At 36.9% G+C, this 19642-nt stretch overlaps 2 protein-coding genes across 3 annotated transcripts; both read left to right on the top strand.

Annotated features, from left to right (window-relative positions):
• The first annotated feature begins 1907 nt into the window (after positions 1-1907).
• On the top strand, positions 1908-11301 carry LOC110883954 (receptor-like serine/threonine-protein kinase ALE2). 2 transcript variants are annotated; one of them, XM_022131619.2, is made up of 9 exons: positions 1908-2434; positions 3571-3660; positions 4255-4368; positions 4443-4541; positions 5262-5630; positions 6031-6297; positions 7178-7570; positions 8840-9080; positions 10383-11301. In XM_022131619.2, the coding sequence occupies exons 1-9, from the start codon at positions 2365-2367 to the stop codon at positions 11095-11097; spliced, it is 2358 nt and encodes a 785-aa protein (XP_021987311.1). In that variant the 5' UTR covers positions 1908-2364; the 3' UTR covers positions 11098-11301. The 2 variants fall into 2 exon arrangements, with proteins under 2 accessions (XP_021987311.1, XP_021987312.1); XM_022131620.2 differs by having other exon boundaries at positions 1950-2434; positions 7181-7570.
• Positions 11302-12455: 1154 nt separating this feature from the next.
• LOC110883955 (ribokinase) lies at positions 12456-19630 on the top strand. Its single transcript, XM_022131621.2, has 13 exons — positions 12456-12677; positions 12787-12850; positions 12942-13031; positions 13730-13807; positions 13917-13991; positions 14077-14129; positions 14400-14550; positions 15214-15324; positions 16844-16970; positions 17037-17137; positions 18089-18227; positions 18941-18993; positions 19122-19630. The coding sequence occupies exons 1-13, from the start codon at positions 12592-12594 to the stop codon at positions 19200-19202; spliced, it is 1209 nt and encodes a 402-aa protein (XP_021987313.1). The 5' UTR covers positions 12456-12591; the 3' UTR covers positions 19203-19630.
• Positions 19631-19642: the final 12 nt, after the last annotated feature.

Here is a 19642-nt window from a genome sequence, read left to right as displayed (position 1 = left end):
CTCCTGCACGATTATTCATCGTGAGGCTCTACTGGGCACAACCTGGCGTGCGCGTATTGGTCGCATGTTCTGACATTTGTACTGGTCGTACTATGCCTCACTAGCATGCTCAGACTCGCGCTGCGCCCTAGGCTTGTGCTAATCTCTTGAAAAATGACTAAGTGTCACATACGTTTTACTTGCGTATGGTCTTCTGCGCGCGACCCATGCTTGTAGCTACATGTGTCAGCGCAGGAATTGGGACCATACTCCTTCAATATTATACACATTCAAATAGAAAAACCATCGATATCAGAATTCAAAACACACAATTTAAAATATATAACATGAGGGAATCGACAAAATAACAACCAAGTTCATGCGTAATCGAAGAAAACCTACTTATGATTCAAATTTATCAGATGACCAAATCGAGTACAACGGCGAAGGGAATCCGAAAATCAAGAATTCGAAAAAAAATACTACAACAAACACCAATCCTCACCTGAAAAACCGTGCAGAAAGTCACAGGAGTTACGAACATAACATGGAAAAACTACTAGAGAGGAGCGACCTTCTCGATGCTCCCTCTTCTCTCGATCTCTCTCTAGTTTGGTAGTGGTGGTGGTGTCTGGGGAAGGGAGCGGCTCCGGCAAACAGGACACATCGGAAAACTAGAGGTGGTGGGGAATGGAGCCGTAGGCAAGGTGGTGGTTACAGTAGATTCGACTAGAGAGGAGAAAGGGGCATGGATATCTAGAGAGAGAGAGAGAGTTTAGAGAGAGAAAGAGAGGGGGGGGCATGGATTAATTAAAGAGTCAAACCTATTTTTACACAAATAGTCTTTAAGATCGTAAAATGACGAATCTACCCTCATGTGCAAAGCACATGTCATACTTAACTGAAAACTTTAATTAGGTTAGGGCCAAAGGACGTATGGTGCAATGGATTTTACAAATAAAGTACTATTGAAAAACATCAACTGCAATCCGGTACAAATATAAAGGACGAAAATTGTAATTTACCCTAGCTACAAATTAAATCTAAACATAATAAAACCATAAAATGTTATCGTTACAATAAATTTTGATTAATATCAGTGGCGAAGCTTGAGATTTCCGACCGGGAGGTCGAAAACGTATATAGCTAAAAAATTCTATAAACCGGGGGGTCGAAAACGTATATACCTAAAAAATTGTATACGAAAACTACATACCGGACACTAATGAGCGAAAAGTTCGGAGGGTCGGACGCCCCCTCCCCACTATGCTGCGCCCCGGATTAATATATATTAGATATATACACAAACATAAGAGAATAGGTAAGCCACTACGATTACAAACACACGTCGGTAATTTCAAATATATTCTCGAAGGAGTAAGCCATAGTGAACGTATCATATGACATGCATATGGCCGTTCAAAAAAAAAAAAAAATGACATGCATCCATATTTAACTCTTACTATTAATTAAGCATGGCTCGACTATTAAGTTTGCCAGGTTGTAATGGTGTATGCAATCCACCACTTTCCTTGCCCCAAAAGGCACAATTACGAGCATAAAAAACACCTACTCTTTTGAGTAACATAAACGTATAAACTTTTTAAATTTTATAAACATAAACATATAATTAATTAAACTAAATTCAATTAAATATTAATTATCGCTTCTGTTACAAACAAAAACAAGTCAAACAAACCCATTATGATTTTAAAAAGCGAATTAACAACTTATCACCAAAAACAAAAAACAGACCCTTCTATTCTTTTTCTTTTCTTTAATATATAAAATGAAATAAAATCCCCGTACAGTCTTTTCCTTTTCAGCACGCGCCTACAAACGCGCGTAGACCAGACACTCATTATGTAATCTGCTAGTCCTGGAGCGTGTAATAATAATCGACCCCACTTCACTCGCAGACCCCCCACCCCACCCCCCTTTCCATCTCCCCTGTTTCCTCTCCCTCAGCTGAATACTGTCATTTAGTTCTTCTTCCTCTTTCTCTCTCACACTCTCTCACACTCTCTCACACACACACTAAACACACTTTTTCTTCAATTTTCCACAAGATCTACAACCGTTTTCTCTCTCTAGATCTCCTTTTTCTCTCTCTACCTCACTCACTTTCCGTTTCAGTTTCAGTATCTACAACTATTTTGCTTATGGATCTGCATTGCGGTGAATGAGCTAGGTTTTCAGTTGATTTTGCTCGAGAAGTGTTGTGAGTGATGGTGTGCTTACGTGGCGCTCAACGATTGGACGGAGGTGTGTGTCGGTGGAGTTTAGTTCGCGTGCGAAACCCTAGCTTCGAGTTCAGTGTTGTGGAGTTGATTCGAGCTTTGCTGGTTTGACGATGGTGTTTATGTGTGAGATTATTGTTACAAGATGTTGAAGTTTCTAATGCTTGTGTTTGTGCTTCATTTCGTTACTCTCGGTTCCGCTACTGTTTGTTACGGTAATGTTTACAGTTTATGCGTTTTGTTTTTCTTGTTCTGCAAGTTATTTAGGGCATTGTTGTTTGATTCACTAGTAGATGAATTGCAGTAAAGGAAAATTGCTGAATGTTAGTTTAAATTGTGTGTAGAGAGTCATGATTTGGTTGTAATTTTGGGCGTGCTGAGTGCTGACCGTTGATTGGTTATATTTATAGAGAAAATATCGGATTACTTGTTTTGTGTGTTCATATTGTATGTTTTGAGAGTGCCTGGTTAATGTGGAAGTTATATATTCTGTTGCTTAAGAATAAGAATATGCTAAGATTTGATGCTGAACTCAATTCCGTTAAAATGTGAAATCGGTATCGGTTGTATGAGTAGTTTACGAAAATTTTTGTTGTAGTCTTGATACTTGACTTTTTATGAAGGTTACTCTAGTTAGTTGGGTATTTATTCTATTAATTTGGAATTTAGTATAAGTTGTGAATTGAGAGGTAGTTGATTTGACTTTTGAAGTCAAAGGGCATGGAATAGTGACATGGCTGACTGAGTATAGTGTATTAGCATGGGTATGTCCATGTGATATTTTTGTATTGAAGTTGTGTATATTCTTGGAGAGTTGGATGACTAAAAGAAGTTAAGAGTTTGATTTGCAAGAGTGTCTTTTTCCGTGTACTGGATTTAGACTTGAAAAAGTTGATTTTCAGTTTTTCATTTGGGATAATGACAAAGTTACTTTAAGAATGTTTAATTTTCAATGTCCCCTTAAAGTGGTTCTATCCGTGTTGGCAAGTTCATGCGCATTGCTTGTTAACATCTATCTTTCTACATAGCAATATCCACAGTCCAGTGAGTAAGCTAATTTGGTTTGTTTAATTGTCAATGCTATGTTAGTATGCATTTTACTAAAAAAGCACACCATATATATGTAATAGCGTATGTATGTGTGCAGTATTGCTTGTTTATTGTATGCACAAGTTTTCATTCATCCTCAATCTCTACACGCTTTCGTGATGTTATTGTTTTGTAGAAGTTGTCTATTGCGGATTCTTCTTTAATTACTTGCCTTAACAAACGAAGAACAATCTCTATGAAAGATGAAATAAATATTTCTTGTAAAGTTCAAATGCTCAATGGCTATTTACTTCCATTTCAGGCATTCCTTTCCTGAACATCAATCTGTCTCCTTCCCTGCTGCCAAGCCAACCTATGTTTGTGAAGAAAAATGGGTTTGAACATCTCAAAGGTAAGAATTTCATAAATACCATATTCAAAGATGGAAATTTATGACTGGAATAGTAAAATTGTTATAGCTTGTGTCATTTCGTGAATTACATCTTGTTTCAATTTGCTTGATAAATGAGCTGTTTCATGCCTAATCACCACTTATTGCAAAAGTACATGTGATGCAATATAAATTGCGAATAACTTTAGAATGAATGAAGTGAAGTTTTCATTTGTTATTTGTTAATATTAATTATTAAGATACAGTTGTATGATTATGTTTCGGGTATTTATTTTCTTTCCCTAATGAATCAAAGGTCAGGTTTGCTAATCTAAATCAGTTTTTTGTTGGTGTCCATACTTTACACATACCATTAATCGCCTACGTATGTTTTTTTAATTAAACAACATGCGCCTCTTGTTGAGCAAGATACTCTTACTCAACCTTTGCACATTAGGTTGCATATATTGCTTATTTCAGTTTCATTTTTTAGGTCTGTTGCATTTTGTGTTGAGAAATTTTCTTCCGTCAGGCGTCGAGGTGCCTTTTTAAATGAATTTGATGTTTACATATTCGGTGCTGAAACAATTTTCATTTTTTTCTTTATATTTTCAGTGAGGTTGATGTCAATGAGTTCATCAGTCGTTCCAACTAAAACATCATATGCACTTCCACCTCAGCCCTTTATGGGGCCCTCATCTGTACCTGCTCCTTCTCCAACAATTCAAGGTACTTGCAGATGGCATGTTTATTATGATTTTTTTTACAATTATATGCTTACTAAAATTTCTTTTGAAATTTAGGTCCTGTTGCGGGTCCCACTTTTCGCAAGCGACATCGCCATCATTTTCATCGTGGGAAGATCACTCATGTGATTCCTCCATCCCCATCGCCTCACCCAGGTATACAAGTCTAGTTATTTATCAGTATAAAGATGCTGCATATATATATATGTGTGTGTGTGTGTGTGTTATCCTCTTGTTTGTTAGCACACCGTGGTTGACTATATGTTAATAGAAATGAGATTCATCATCACAAGTCTCATGAATCATGTTAACTCATTCTAAGTTTTCCTAAAATAAATCTGTATAACATGTATAAGTCTAAAATGAACTAGTAAGCGGTCTTGTGATTAATAAATCAATATGCTTGTACCATTCGAGAAATGTTGTCTTATTTTATTAGACACTAGTTATGACTTAATCAAATACCAACAAGAAACCTTCCTATTCATGTGCGTACTAATACATTCACACTTAATTCCACAAGCGGAAACTGTTTATATAACAAATCTTGACCAATAATGTCGATGGCTAGATGGTAAGTGTGCATGTATTTTTATGGTTAGGTAAAGGTTTGTTACTTCTTTTAGATGGCAGCAATTGGGACCAGAAAGGTAATACCAGCAATTCCATATTGAAGCTAAAAGTAAAACATGTAGTAAGCATTTAGCTTGAAATAAAAGTATAAAAGGAATGTTTCAATAGAGCAATATTACGACTAGTGGGTGTTATTAATCTCACTATTGGGCTTTGACCAACAATACTTACATGCTCTATGTATATTTTCTGACATTCTTTACCCATTTTTCATTTATCTTCTTTAACTATAATCTCTGACAGGTTGTGACCAAACCTGTACGGACCCACTAACTTCAACTCCCATTGGTTCACCTTGCGGTTGTGTTTTTCCTATGAAAGTCAGACTACTTTTGCAAGTATCTGTCTACGCTGTATTTCCCGTTGTTAACGAGTTAGAAATCGAGATTGCCCAAGGCACATATTTGACGCAAAGTCAAGTGGTTATAACAGGTGCCAGTGCTGATAGTCAAGATCAGGATAAAACAGCAGTTGATATTAATTTGGTTCCACTTGGAGAGAAATTCGATAATACAACTGCTTTACTCACTTATGATAGATTCTGGCGGAAAAAACTTGCATTAAACCGAACCCTTTTCGGAGATTATGAGGTGGTATATATTACTTATCCAGGTAAGGCCACAACTTTTTAACAATTTTTTTATACGAGTATAATGCCATTTTCGTCCCAGAGGTTTGGCCAGTTTTGCGATTTTCGTCCAAAGGTTTGGCTTTTCGCATCTGGATCCAAAAGGTTTAAAATCTTGCCATTTTCACCCGGCTCGTTAACTCCATTCATTTTTCTCTGTTAAGTCAGGGGTATTTCTATCTTTTTTTTAACTTAAAGAGCACTTCGGAGTTAACGAGCCGGATGAAAATGGCAAGATTTTAAACCTTTTGTATCCAGATGCGAAAAGCCAAACCTTTGGACGAAAGTCGCAAAACTGGCCAAACCTTAGGGACAAAAATGGCATTTTACTCTTTTTATTTATTTTTTAAATATACTGTTCTAATTACGTAAAGTTAATTTCAGGACTTCCCTCTTCACCACCATATGGAGATCTCCCCGGAAACGGACCAAATGGAAGTCCTGGAAATCAACAAAATCCGATCACCGCAACTTTCGTTGGAAAAAGTCAGAAAATGAACCCTAGAACCATTTTTGTGATTGTTTTGTCTGCAGTCGTACTTTTGGTTGTTTGCTGTGCGGCTATATCTGTTTTTATCAAGTACAGAAAGTTAGGTAGATCATCAAACGCAGTCGGCCCTGTTTTTACAACACCAACCAGCAAGAGACGCGGTAAGTCTTGTAAATCTGTTATTTTTCAAAATCATTTTGACTTTTACAGTTTGATTTCCAGTAAACCTGATTTTGTGCTTTCTGTTAACATTAAAAACTATGATGAATATGAATATATGATTACGTTATTTTATGGGGGAAGTGAATATAAAGAGGATTCCTCTTTGCAGCTCTTGTTAATTTAGCGGTTCAAACTGCGTGTGACAGTTTCGATACATTTTTTGGTTAATGGGTTGATTTGGGTTTTTTTAATGGGCCAAATTTAAATATTAGCTAAATTAAAGATATGTGAAACATCCCGGAAGTTGCTAAATTGTAGTAAAATTCATATAACCACGTAAATTTATTTTGTTCAAATAGCTAGATTAGTATTGTAATAATGTAAAAAAGCCGTTTTCGTCCCTGAGTTTTGGCCATCTTTAAGTTAACAAAAGACGGAAATACCCTTGACTTAATGGAGAAAAATGTATGGAGTTAACGAGGCTGATGAAAATGACAAGATTTCAAACCTTTTGGATCTAGATGCGGAAAAACAAACCTTTGGATGAAAGTCGCAAAACTGGCCAAACCGCAGGGACGAAAATGGCATTTTCATCTTTTTGTAATGACAATTAACGCATTAAATTTCTGTAATACTCAAAAGGAAAAGACCAAAAGTGTTTTGACCCATCGATTTGTAATGATAATTAACACATTAATTTCTGTAATACTCAAAAGGAAAAGACAAAAAGTGTTTTGACCCATCTATAAAGTTACCTCTTTTTACTCGTGCTCCAACCCGTGACTTGATGATTTTGTCATATTTATGTCAAATTGTTGTTTTTTAATTTCTTTTTGTCCATTAATTTGTATGAACATCACCTTTATATAACCTTTTTAGTAGGCTTTGGAGCGATGTTATCAAGTGATCCATCAAACTCAACGTTATCTGTTTTCTCTGCAATGCCAACGTCCCTCCTGTCGGTGAAAACGTTCACATTAGCTGAGCTGGACAAGGCTACTGAAAAGTTCAGTTCAAGAAAAATATTGGGTGAAGGGGGGTTCGGGTGTGTATATCATGGGATAATTGAAGATGGAAGTGAAGTTGCTGTGAAATTGCTTAATAGAGATAATAATCAAAACGGAGATCGTGAGTTCATCGCAGAAGTCGAGATGCTAAGCCGGTTACACCATCGTAACCTTGTTAAACTCATCGGTATCTGCATTGAAGGAAGGACACGGTGCTTGGTTTATGAGCTTGTTCCAAATGGCAGCGTCGAGTCTCATTTGCATGGTATGACAATTCTCCAAAACAGTTTATTTATCTTGTATTTTATCTCAAATGGATCAAACAATATTATTGGTAGTTAAACGGGAAATGGGTGAGCTTGGTTGAAAATAGGATAAAGTATGATTTTAGTGCAAGTAATCAGATTATTGTAATAGTTTTGTTATTGTAATCATAATTCATGTATTAATTATTTGTATATATTTAAAAAAAGTCAATAAAGTGTTAGCGGGTCGACACAACCAGACCCAGCCCCCTTGACCTTTTTCAACACTGACCCATTTTGACCAGTTAGGCTGTCACCCGACACCCAATCATATCACCTTGTATTATATCACAAGTTGTATATCTCTATATTTTATTCTCAAACCCCTTGACCTTTTTCAACATTGACACATTTGACCGGTTAGGCTGTCACCCAATTATATCACCTTGTATATATCTATATTTTATTCTCAGAACTTCAAAATTTCATATTCACATGTGCTCTAGTGAAATACACAGGCAACCAAATTCTCCACCTAATTCTTATTTCACAAGTTTCTTGGATACATTATAGAGTAAACTTCCATTTTGCTCCCTGTAGTTTGGTCATTTTATCGGTTTTGCCCCAATCCTATAAAAATAGCCATTTTACTCCCTGATCTATGAAGCCCATCACGATTTCACTCCCCGCCCCAAACAACATCCATTTTAAACGTTAAAAATTGTCACGTGCATAACACATGATGGACAATTATGACCATAACTAGACTGAAACATGACAGTTTTTAACGTTTAAAATGGATGCCGTTTGGGGCGGTGAGGGAAATCGTGATGGGCTTCATAGATCGAGGAGTAAAATGACTATTTTTAAAGGATTGGGGCAAAACCGTTAAAATGACCAAACCACAGGGAGCAAAATGAAAGTTTACTCTACATTATATATATATATATATATGTGTGTGTGTGTGTGTGTGTCCATAACTCCATATGTATCTGATAAGGGACTGCAAAGTAGAGGTGACAAACTTGGCTGGTCGGGTGGGTTGAGTGACGATTAAAAGCAGGTAATTTTTTTGGTGCGGGTCAAAACGGGTTGGGTTGACCCAATACCCATTATTTTACTAATAATATGATTTTTTGAATAAAAGTTTAGGCGGTTTAATGCATTAAAATGTACAAGTGCAACAAAAGAACTCTCTCCCTCCAACATAATCAAATTACTGTAACACCCTTCTATGATTAAGAAACTTTTGTAACTATAATTTAAAGATCAATGTGTGGACATGTTAGGTGTGGATAAGCAAAAAGGACCACTTGACTGGGATGCACGATTAAAGATTGCGCTTGGGGCAGCAAGAGGATTGGCTTATCTTCATGAAGATTCAAATCCCCGTGTAATTCATCGTGATTTTAAGGCCAGTAATGTTCTGCTAGAAGACGATTTTACCCCTAAGGTATCAGATTTCGGGTTGGCAAGAGAAGCTACAGAAGGAAGTAGTCATATTTCTACGCGTGTCATGGGAACTTTCGGGTATGTAAATGAACCGAACAAACACGAACATAGGCATGCTGTTCGTGTTCGTTCATTTAACTTTAACCAAACACAAACATATAATAGAACACGTTTTTTTGTTCATGTTCGGTTATTAAGAAAATGGGCATGTTCGTGTTTGTTTATGTTCGTTCGTTTATAACCTAAACGAACAGTTCACAAACGTAAACGAACTTAAATGAACATAATTTAACAAACAATAAACAATACAACTGAACATAATTGAAGAAGCATTAATGAAATACAAATTAACATAATTTACTACACAAACGAACATAAAGTAATTTTTATATATATTAGTGATTAATTACGATAAATCCCATTGGAAAAACCATTTTTATTACTAGAAAGCCCAATTACCAATTAGTATTAAGTAGTTAAAAAGTTCAACCAAGTTTTAAAAGTGTTCTAATTAGGTCACTCGTATCGTTTTTGTCCCAATTAGATAACATTCAAATCGAGCCATGTCCTTTTTTCCATGTGTCAAGAAAAAAATGGAGCATAAAATGCTTGGGTCGGATTATTTTAATATAGGAAATTATATTTATCAAAAATAGAAATACTTTAGTTACATTGAAAATTAAAATAACAAGTTAAAATCCACGTCATCACTCGACGTTAGCATCAAATAAAAGGGAAAAAGAAACAAAAATCCACATCACCATGGTTACCTATGAAATGGATGAAAAAACCCTTAATTTTAATGAAAAATGAATGTTGAGTGACCTCATTTGAAAACTTTTGAAACTTGAGTGACCTAATTGGAACACTTCTAAAACTTGGTTACTATTCTACAAAGTTACCCCTTTATATAAATATAACTACTTATGTATTTAAATTGAAACGAACATAAACGAACAAACATAAACAAATGTAAAGAACATAAACGAACACAAATGAAACGAACAAAACATGTGTTCATGTTCGTTCGTTTAATCAGATGAACAAAAAACTGTGTTCATGTTCGTTCATTTATTCAATAAATGAACATAAACGAACTTCCCGTCGAACAAGTTCACGAACAGTGCATGAACGTTCGATTCGTTTATAGGCCTAAATATGCCGACTCAAATTACTCAATACATGTTCGGAAAATGCTAATCATGAAATTTATCGAAATGGGGTCCACTATGAAAATGAAAAACTTATTGCATTGACCATAGTCACCATACCGAGACGACCATTCATGAATTGCCACCTGTACTATTGATAGTTTTCTACCACATTTATGAATGATCAGTTATCTTACAATTACTTAAAATCTCTGTATCTCATTTGCAGTTATGTGGCCCCGGAGTATGCAATGACAGGTCACCTATTAGTGAAAAGTGACGTTTATAGTTACGGGGTCGTGCTATTAGAGCTTCTATCGGGACGAAAACCCGTTGACATGGCACAACCTCCCGGCGAAGAAAACCTCGTGACATGGGCCCGCCCGCTTCTCACAAGCAGAGAAGGTCTACAACAGCTCGTGGACCCCAGTTTATCCGGGACCTACGACTTCGATGACATGGCAAAAGTAGCCGCAATAGCTTCCATGTGTGTACACCCGGAGGTCACGCAAAGACCATTCATGGGTGAAGTTGTTCAAGCGTTAAAGCTCATATACAACGACAAAGATGAAGTATGTGGTGACAACTCTACTCAAAGAGATTCTTCAGTGGTTGACTCAGACTTCAAAGGGGACCACGCCCCGTCAGACAGCAGTTGGTGGAATGCTGGTGGTGGGGCCACACCACGATTGACTTTCGGTCAGGCTTCATCATTTATAACAATGGACTACAGCTCAGGCCCGCTTGAAGATTTGGAAAACAGAGCGTTTTCAGCTTCGAGTTTCGATAACAGGGTCGGGGTTGCGTTGCCTATTAGTCACGGGAACAGGTCGGGCCCGCTTAGGACGGTTAGGAGCAAGCCATTGTTTTATAGGTCAAAGGGAAGTATGAGTGAGCACGGTGGACTGCTGTCAAAGCCTTTCTGGAGTGAAGCTTCGTTCTAGCGGGGGAAATGAGTGTTGATTTTGAAGTGTACAGAAGCGATCGATGAAGTTTAGAAAGTGATGTGGAATTGGGTTTGATTTTAGGGTTTGTTGTATGATGTTTGATGATTATAAATTGGGGTAAAATGAGGGATTGTAGTTTTTGACAATCTTGATTTAATTATATTACAATTGGAAGATGGATAGTATAGTAGTTGTGATGTATATGTTCATATCTGTGCTCAGTTCTTCGTCATCTTTGTTTTCCGTAAATCAAGTCATTAGCCATATTTTTCAAAGTAACATTTTTTGGTTCCCCTTTTAGAAATGGTTTTATTTTATTTATCATTATCATTTTATTCTATTTCTCTTTATCCTAATTCTATCTACCCAACCCGTGAAGACAATTTACATCTATTTATTATCATGTATAGATAGGTGAGACATCTTATTTTTTTAACGACAAAACTTTTATATATATGTATACAAACCGGGTCAGCGGTAATGACCTTGGCAGCCTTATAATTTTTTAAAGTGGAGGTCATGGGTTCGTGTTTCACCCAGAGAAAAATGCTCTGAGGTTGAACAAGGGGTTTTACCATAATGGGCCTTCGGGTGATGGGTTTCCTCTGGAATGGTGACGGGCCGGGTCACCGTCGGCGTCTGCGGGCCAATGAGAAGGTGAAAAACGCTAACAATCAAAGTCAAACAATTAGACCACATGGTGTGGGCGTTGAAACCCGGCGTGGAAGTCAGTCCACGCCAAGCTAACCTAACCACCCTGTGTCCGGTGTGGAGCATGACGTTGTGGTTGGGGCTTGAGGATCTCCACCGGCGTTGGGGCAAATGTGTGGGTGAGGTGGTGCCGTTTCATTGGTGGATGAATTTTGGGTTGGTTTTAATTGGTTAGTTTTTATTTTTTTATTTTTTATTTTTATAAAAAGCCACTTTCCACGTCTCCATTTATTGCACCACACCACTTATTTCTGACACGTGTTGACGTGACTGCCACATATCGTATAATGTCCCCTTTTTATGCTTCTCCACACCGAATACTCTTAGTCCCTCTGTAATGGCACGTGATATGACGCCGTAGATGGTCATAGCGTCTGGTAACACCATTACAACCGGCGCTATGAGGTTGAAATTTTGATTCTCCGTGAAAACTATCATGCCATGCCCCCTCTTTCCCCACTCACACATATACTCACATACATATCTTGTGATATAACCACAATAAAGCTCCCTCCTCACCAAAAAGATTTAATTGCCTTAATCGAATGTTAAAATGGCACACAGGTGAGAAATGTAATTGGTTGATGGGATGTGAAACTTGTAAAGTTAAAAAGCCACTAGTGACAGTTACGAAATCTTGTGGTGGGCCCCATTCACTCTCCACTAAACAGAATAAACGGCCACTACATAACATGCATCATCCCCCTTCCCCTATCCAGATCAATCATACCAAAATCAATTAGAGTCGCCGTACGCAATCATTCTGTTTTACACGCGTCAATGGCTCCCACATTCTACACCACTGCCATCATGCTCCCGACCTATATCTCCGTTCCCTCACGCTCTCCCCTAACCACCACACACAGGTCACTCACTCTCTTCACTCTTATTCTCTTATTCAATTCCCTTTGTTATTATTGTTATTTGAATTGTTAAAGTGTGTGTGTCTGTTTATGTGTGATTTTGCTATTTCAGTTTGCGGAGATTTAGGGCTAAAATGTCATCGGAGACGGTGAGGCAGGTTGAGAGTCCTACCGTGGTATGTGTTTATTATCGTGTTGTTGAATTGTGATTTTGATTTGAGTTTGTAGAATTAGGTTAAAATAGGTTAATTATGTGTGTAAATACAGCTTGGATTTGGTGGAGTGGGAGTGGATCTGTTGGCTACTGTGGCGGAGTTTCCTAAACCGGATGATAAGATCCGAAGCACTAGCTTGAAGGTACTCACTGTAGATGATAAATGTTTTGAAAGTTTGTGAATCATTTGTATTAATAGTTGGTGAGGTTTTCGGTGATCAAGAGTGCATTCATGTGAAATTGTTAACTGAATTTTTATGTATTTGGATGTCTAAAAGTAAAACTGAGAGGTAAATAATGTGTTGCAATCTTTCCGCCTCGTTAACTCCATCCATTTTTTCCGTCAAGTTATGGGTATTTCCGTCTTTTTTGTTAATTAAAGGGCAATTCGGTTTAACGGATCCGGTCAGGGGTATTTTAAATGCTTGTACATAAAGTGAAAAAGACCGAATTGCCCTTTAAGTTAACAAAAAAATGAAAATACTCCCTAACTTGGAGTTAATGGCCAAGCTTTATTCTAATCACTGTGGTCGGAGAATTGCCTTGTGTTCAATGATTATATTGTTCTTTACTTTTCCTATTTGAGCGAGAATTTACGCTTATATATCACCAGCAAGGTGGTGTTAGCAGTTATTGTAAGAAAAGTGATTAGTCGTCTTCTATAGTGGTCCCTTACTCCTAATGAAAGGGTTACTTTTGGTGATGTGAAATATATTGGAAAATCCGACCTTTTGTATATGCACATCCTGCTACCATCATTGATAATGGTGTAGAACTATTGAAGTTACTGGAATATCTTTCAACGCTTTTACTGTCTTATAATTTACACGCTCATTAATAGGTACAAGGAGGTGGTAATGCAGGAAATGCTCTAACTTGTGCAGCGCGTTTAGGATTGAACGCAAGGTTAATATCCAAGGTATGCATACAATATCCGAACAAACTGAAATTAGAAATATGCATATTTTTAACTTTATTCACTGAGCTATTATGAAGGTTTTTGAGGTTTTCATATATTACGTTATCAGGTTGCCAATGATGCTCAAGGGAGAGGAATATTGGAGGAACTAAAAGCTGATGGTGTAGATGTATCTTTTTTTGTGGTAATGATCATGTATAATATATTAAATACATATCTTTCAACATTCTTCCTTTTGCATACATTAACGTACAGTTTTCTGTTTGCAGGTTTCTGAAGAGGGAAATTCACCATTTACCTATGTGATTGTGGACAATCAAACGTAAGCATCTCTTCTCATTTAGTTACTTCTGTGAAGAATAACTTTGGTTTGACTATACGGTTGACTATATTCTGCTAACAGAAAACATTGTGAACTTGTTCCTATATGGGCTATCATAGAATATTGTGATGTTTTGCAGTTTGTGTTAAATAAAATAACCGCACAATTTTCATAAAGCGTTTCAACGCTTGTAGGGAGTTGCATCCAAATCTGCAAAATGTAAAAGTGTGTTTTCATAATGGAATGGTCTATTGGTTTATATGTATCCAGGAAAACTCGAACTTGTATTCATACTCCAGGCTCGCCTCCAATGATTCCTGATGACATCTCCAATTCAACTATGTTAGCTGCATTGGCTGGGGTAAAGCTTGTTTATTTTGATGTACGCTTGCCTGACACTGCTCTACTTTTTGCACATGAGGTAAATATTAGGTGATTTGTGATATTTTGAAAGTTGTTTAGCTGTGCATTTTGCAATTTCATGGCAACAGATTAAGGGGGTGTTTGGATGGGCTTTTGGAAGTTATTATTTTATAGTTAATAACGAGTCCCAAAACGCAAATCTAAACATCCCTATTTCTGTTGTAAATGGAAATGAACCCATAGTTGTTAAAAGCCATCGCCTCTTGCGCCTAGGCCCATTTTTCAGGTGAGGCGAGGCAGTTGCGCTTTAAGTCGATGAAATTGCGCTTTAACTCTCCAGATGGTGTTTCAGGCGCACATTCCGGCAAGATTCCTAGATTCCGGAGAGTTTCCGGCTAAATTCCGACAAGATTCTAGCCAAATTTCTACTTTTAATCAAGGAAAACTACTTTTCTACACTAATACACTAATGTTTTAGTACTACTTAGATGATATAAAGTGTTACATAATAGACTTTTTTTATTTTATTTGAAGAATAGTATTCTTTTTCTAATACATAATATATTTTTTAAATTTGTTCATTATGCGCTTTATTTTTCTCGGGCCCTCGCTTTTTTTGCGCTTTGCGCCTAGGCCCCAGGCGAGCCCTATGCGCCTTGAGTGCGCCTAGTGCCTTTAATAACTATGAATGAACCATCCCTGTTCAATGTCACCAGTGCAGGCAAATCGAAGAAAAATACCTATTTTAATTGATGCTGAAAGACCAAGAGAAGGACTGGATGATCTTTTAAATTTATCGGATTATGTTGTGTGTTCCGCAAAATTTCCCCAGGCAAGCTGTTGATGCTTTCAAATTTTACCTTTTGTTGCTTCCTTCCCATGTATAACTGCAAATTGTATGGTTCTCTTTTAAAAAACCCTATAACTTACCCTATGAAAAGTTTAAGTCCCTCAGTTTTTATTGTGATTGATTCAGTCCTAAATTTTGGGTCGTATTCAGTAGTAGGGGTGTGAATATCTGACACGACCCGAAAACGCTACACGAACTTAACACAAAATTCGCAGGTTTGGGTTTAGTTTAAACGGTTCGGGCCAGTCTCAGGTTGAACACGCGAACCCGTTTAGCTAAACGGGTCAGGTTCGGGACAACCCGGTTGGTTTGGTGGGTTGACCCGTTTAACCCATTTATATTATATTATATTTTTTTATAATATGTTTTGTGTCATAAATTAAATTAGGTGTGTACTTTATGCCATATATATAACTTAAAAAAGAGAAATTGACATTAGATTTTATAATTTAAATGTAATTGTATTATATACATTGAGAAAGTGTAAAATACAATTGGCCTTAACGTACGAGCGTACGCGATGAGTATTCCGCATGTCATATTTTTCCGAGTTTGTTAAGCCGCATATTATAGGTGTCCGGGTTTGTGAAGTAGCATGTTGTATTTTCCGAGTTTAGGAAATCCGCATGTTATATTTTCCGATTTTGTGACTCCGCATGTTATAGGTGTCCGGTTTTAGTGAATCTGCATGTTATAGGCTGTCCGGGTTTATGAAGCCGCATGATATAGGTTGTCCAGGTTTGTGAAGCCGCATGTTGTATTTTCACAGCGTACGCATCGTACGTTAAGGGCCAATTGTACGATAACCGGCCTCTATATACATTTGTATCTTTTTGTATTGAATTTTAATTTTAATATATTAATTTGCAGGAAAAAATTAATAAATGAAAAAATTCGGGTTGAACGTGTTCAGGTCAACCCATGAATATTTGGTTCGTGTTCGGGTTAATATGTATGACACGATTTTTGGGTTCGGGTCAGGTTTGGGTTCGTCTTAAATTTTCAGGTTTGGGTTGGGTTGAACCCGCGAACCCCACCTGTTTAGCACCAATTAGTAGTATATATTTTTGGGGTATTTAATCCCTGCAGCAACCTGCAGGGAACTTATATGCAGCAAAAAGGGCCATTTGTGTTTAAGTGGAAATTTTCTTGGGTTAAATTGAGTTTTTGTTCTTTGCTGCCGATAAGTTGTGTGTGTATAATATTGCTCACCTTACATTTGTTATCCTTCTTTTTTCCATAATTATTGAAAATAACCTACATACTTTCACTTTATAAGCGGCTAAATCCCTCAACTATTTTTTTTAACTTTTCGTGCTTTCACGGGATGGGTTTGTTTCTAGTATAATACAATTGTAGCAGACTTTTTGATCCTTACTTCTCTCTATAATCAAGAATGGGTTTATTTCTAGTATAATTTTATGTAATCAATTAAAGTTCTAATACCCGAAATGTACTTTTGTATTTTTTTAATTTTTGTTAAACTTACTACTTTTTTCAGACATGGACCGGCGCACCAACAGTTCCAAGTGCACTTGTTTCGATGCTTTTAAGGCTGCCTAAGGTCAAATTTGTGATTGTTACTTTAGGTGCAGATGGTTGTATGATGCTTCAGAGGAGCGTCGAAGGTGTGTATATAAAAAATAATATTCATTACAGTATAACACAGCTTTTGATATAAATTTCACTTCCAGGAGAGAGTGTTCAAGCTGAAGAAATAGATGCAGATGATTTAGTTGAGAAATTAAAGTGCCAATCTGACAGTAGAACCGCTACGCCATCATGTGTTTCATCGGTAGTTACAACTTTAACAATTACATATCTCATTTTTATTTTACAAATATTGTGTGTCTCTACTTGTTCTTGTTGTATATGCATCTTATTTTTGCGACTCATTTATTTATGAGTGGGTCGATTTGGGTTGTGTTTTATCTCAAATGACACGAACCTAACACGAAATTCACGGTTTTGGGTTTTACTCTAAACCGGTTCGGGTCAGTTTCAAGTTGAACCCGCAACCCGTTTAGCTAAACGGGTTGGGTTGGCCTGTCTAACCCATTTATATTATATTATATTTTTTTACAATATATTTTATGTCATAAATTTAATTGGGTGTGTATTTTATGCCATAATTATAACTTAAAAAGAGAAATTTACATAAGATTTTATAATTTAAGTATAATTATATTATATACATCTGTGTTTTTTTTTTGTAAGTTTTAATTTTAATACATTAATTTGCGGAAAAAAAGTTAAAAATAAAAAAATTCGGGTTGAACGGGCCATGTTCAGGTTCGTATGTATGACATGATTTTCGGGTTCGGTCGTGTTCGGGTTCGCCTAAAATTTTCGGGTTCGGGTCGGGTTGAACTCGCCAACTCGCAAACACGACCCGTTTAGCACCCTTGGTTTTAGCTAACAGAGGAGCATGTCACAGGTGGAAAGTCGCCCAACGTCTACTTTCAACGAATATGGCCTCCTAAATCTTTTAATGCAAGATTTTGATTATTAAATAATAGTTTTTATATTCATAATTATTAATGGACAAAGAAGTGCTTGTGGGTCAACCCGACTAAAACATGACATTTTAAACTCCTAACCGGCCCAACTTGCAAACTCTAATGGTAACTGTGTAAAAATTCTCTTAGTAAGCCATAAGTAGTACAACTGAAATTCATATTCCATCTGAGAAATAAATTAATAATTTGAATGTTAATAGTGGAGCGCAATCTACTTTTTGCTTTAGGACGTTACAAGATTGCATGCAAAGGGAGTTGGGACCGTGTGTGGAAAGTTGTTCCTGGGTACAGCTGAAAAGATACCACAGTCTGAGCTCGTGGATACAACAGGTGCTGGGGATGCATTTATAGGAGCTGTCTTGTATGGTGCGTATTTATAATCAGTTCATTTCATCAGTTTTTATTTATTTATTTGTTTTCTGAGTAAAATGCCATCATATTCATCCCTAAGGTTTGGCCAGTTTTGCGACTTTCGTCCAAAGGTTTGTTTTTCCGCATCTGGATCCCAAAGGTTTGAAATCTTGTCATTATCATCCGGCTTGTTAACTCCATCCATTTTTTCTCTGTTAAGTCAAGGGTATTTCCGTCTTTTTTGTTGACTTAAAGGGCAATTTGGCCTTTTTCACTTTATGTAAAAAGACCGAATACCCTGAAAAAGACAGAATTGCTCTTTACGTTAACAAAAAAAAAAGACGGAAATACCTCTGACTTAACAGAGAAAAATGGATGGAGTTGACAAGCCGGATGAAAATGGCAAGATTTCAAACCTTTTGGATCCAGATGCGGAAAAACAAACCTTTGGACGAAAGTTGCAATACTGGCCAAACCTCAGGGACGAAAATGGCATTTTACTCCTTTTGTTTAGTGTAAACTATTGTTGTTAAAAATAAAGACATTTATGATAAAATAGATGGGAAAATATATGTCAAAGTTTAACCTCATGAAGGCTAAGGTTTTAATTTCCAAAAGGTCAAAATTGAATTATGAAATGAAGGAACTTAGATGGTACAAAAGCTAATCACCAAACGCCCCAAGCAGCTGATATAATTGATAAGTCTTATTGTTCATGTTATTTGTAGGTATTTGCACCAACAAGCCACCAGAGCAGATGTTACCTTTTGCAGCTCAAGTGGTTAGTACATTTAATATTTTGGTTATGAAAATTTACAGTTGTCATCAAATTTGTCCATAGTGTAGTTCACTACATTTGAAAATATGTTCTCATCAGTGTTTTCTTTTTTTCTGTATAAACGATTACAGGCAGCTATCGCGTGTCGAGATTTAGGAGCTCGTGCTGGTCTTCCACGTCTCACAGATCCTCGCTTAGCACCTTTATCATAGTAACTTCACTGTTTCCTTGTTATTTCTTGCTCAATATTCTGGCATCTTTTCAATTTATTTTTAATTTGAATTGCATCGCTGTATTCGTAGTTGTACATATACATCGGGAACAATAAAAACATGCTAGATCTAATGTTTCCTGAATGGAAAATTATTTTGAACTGAAACATCTGCAACCTCCTATCAGTCATACTACAGTGCATTTTACTCGAGAGGGTTGGCTCTTGTGGAGGGTGCAACTCCTGTCATGTGGCAGGAGGCTGGAAATTTTCTCGGGGACAGCGTAACGCCCCTCTCGACCAGGCGTGGGCCCAGTTAAGACAACATAGTCCTGGTAATGAGTGGTGGCGGGCCTGCGTCTTGCGGGTGTGAATTAGCCGTCTGTTGTGAAGTTCACCTGTCAAAAAAAAAAAAAAAAAAAAAAAAAACAAGTGGCCGAA

Source organism: Helianthus annuus, chromosome 10 (assembly GCF_002127325.2).
Source record: "Helianthus annuus cultivar XRQ/B chromosome 10, HanXRQr2.0-SUNRISE, whole genome shotgun sequence".
Taxonomy (NCBI): domain Eukaryota; kingdom Viridiplantae; phylum Streptophyta; class Magnoliopsida; order Asterales; family Asteraceae; genus Helianthus; species Helianthus annuus.
The sequence above is the reverse complement of the archived record's forward strand: the minus strand, read 5'-3'. Positions and strand labels throughout refer to the sequence as shown.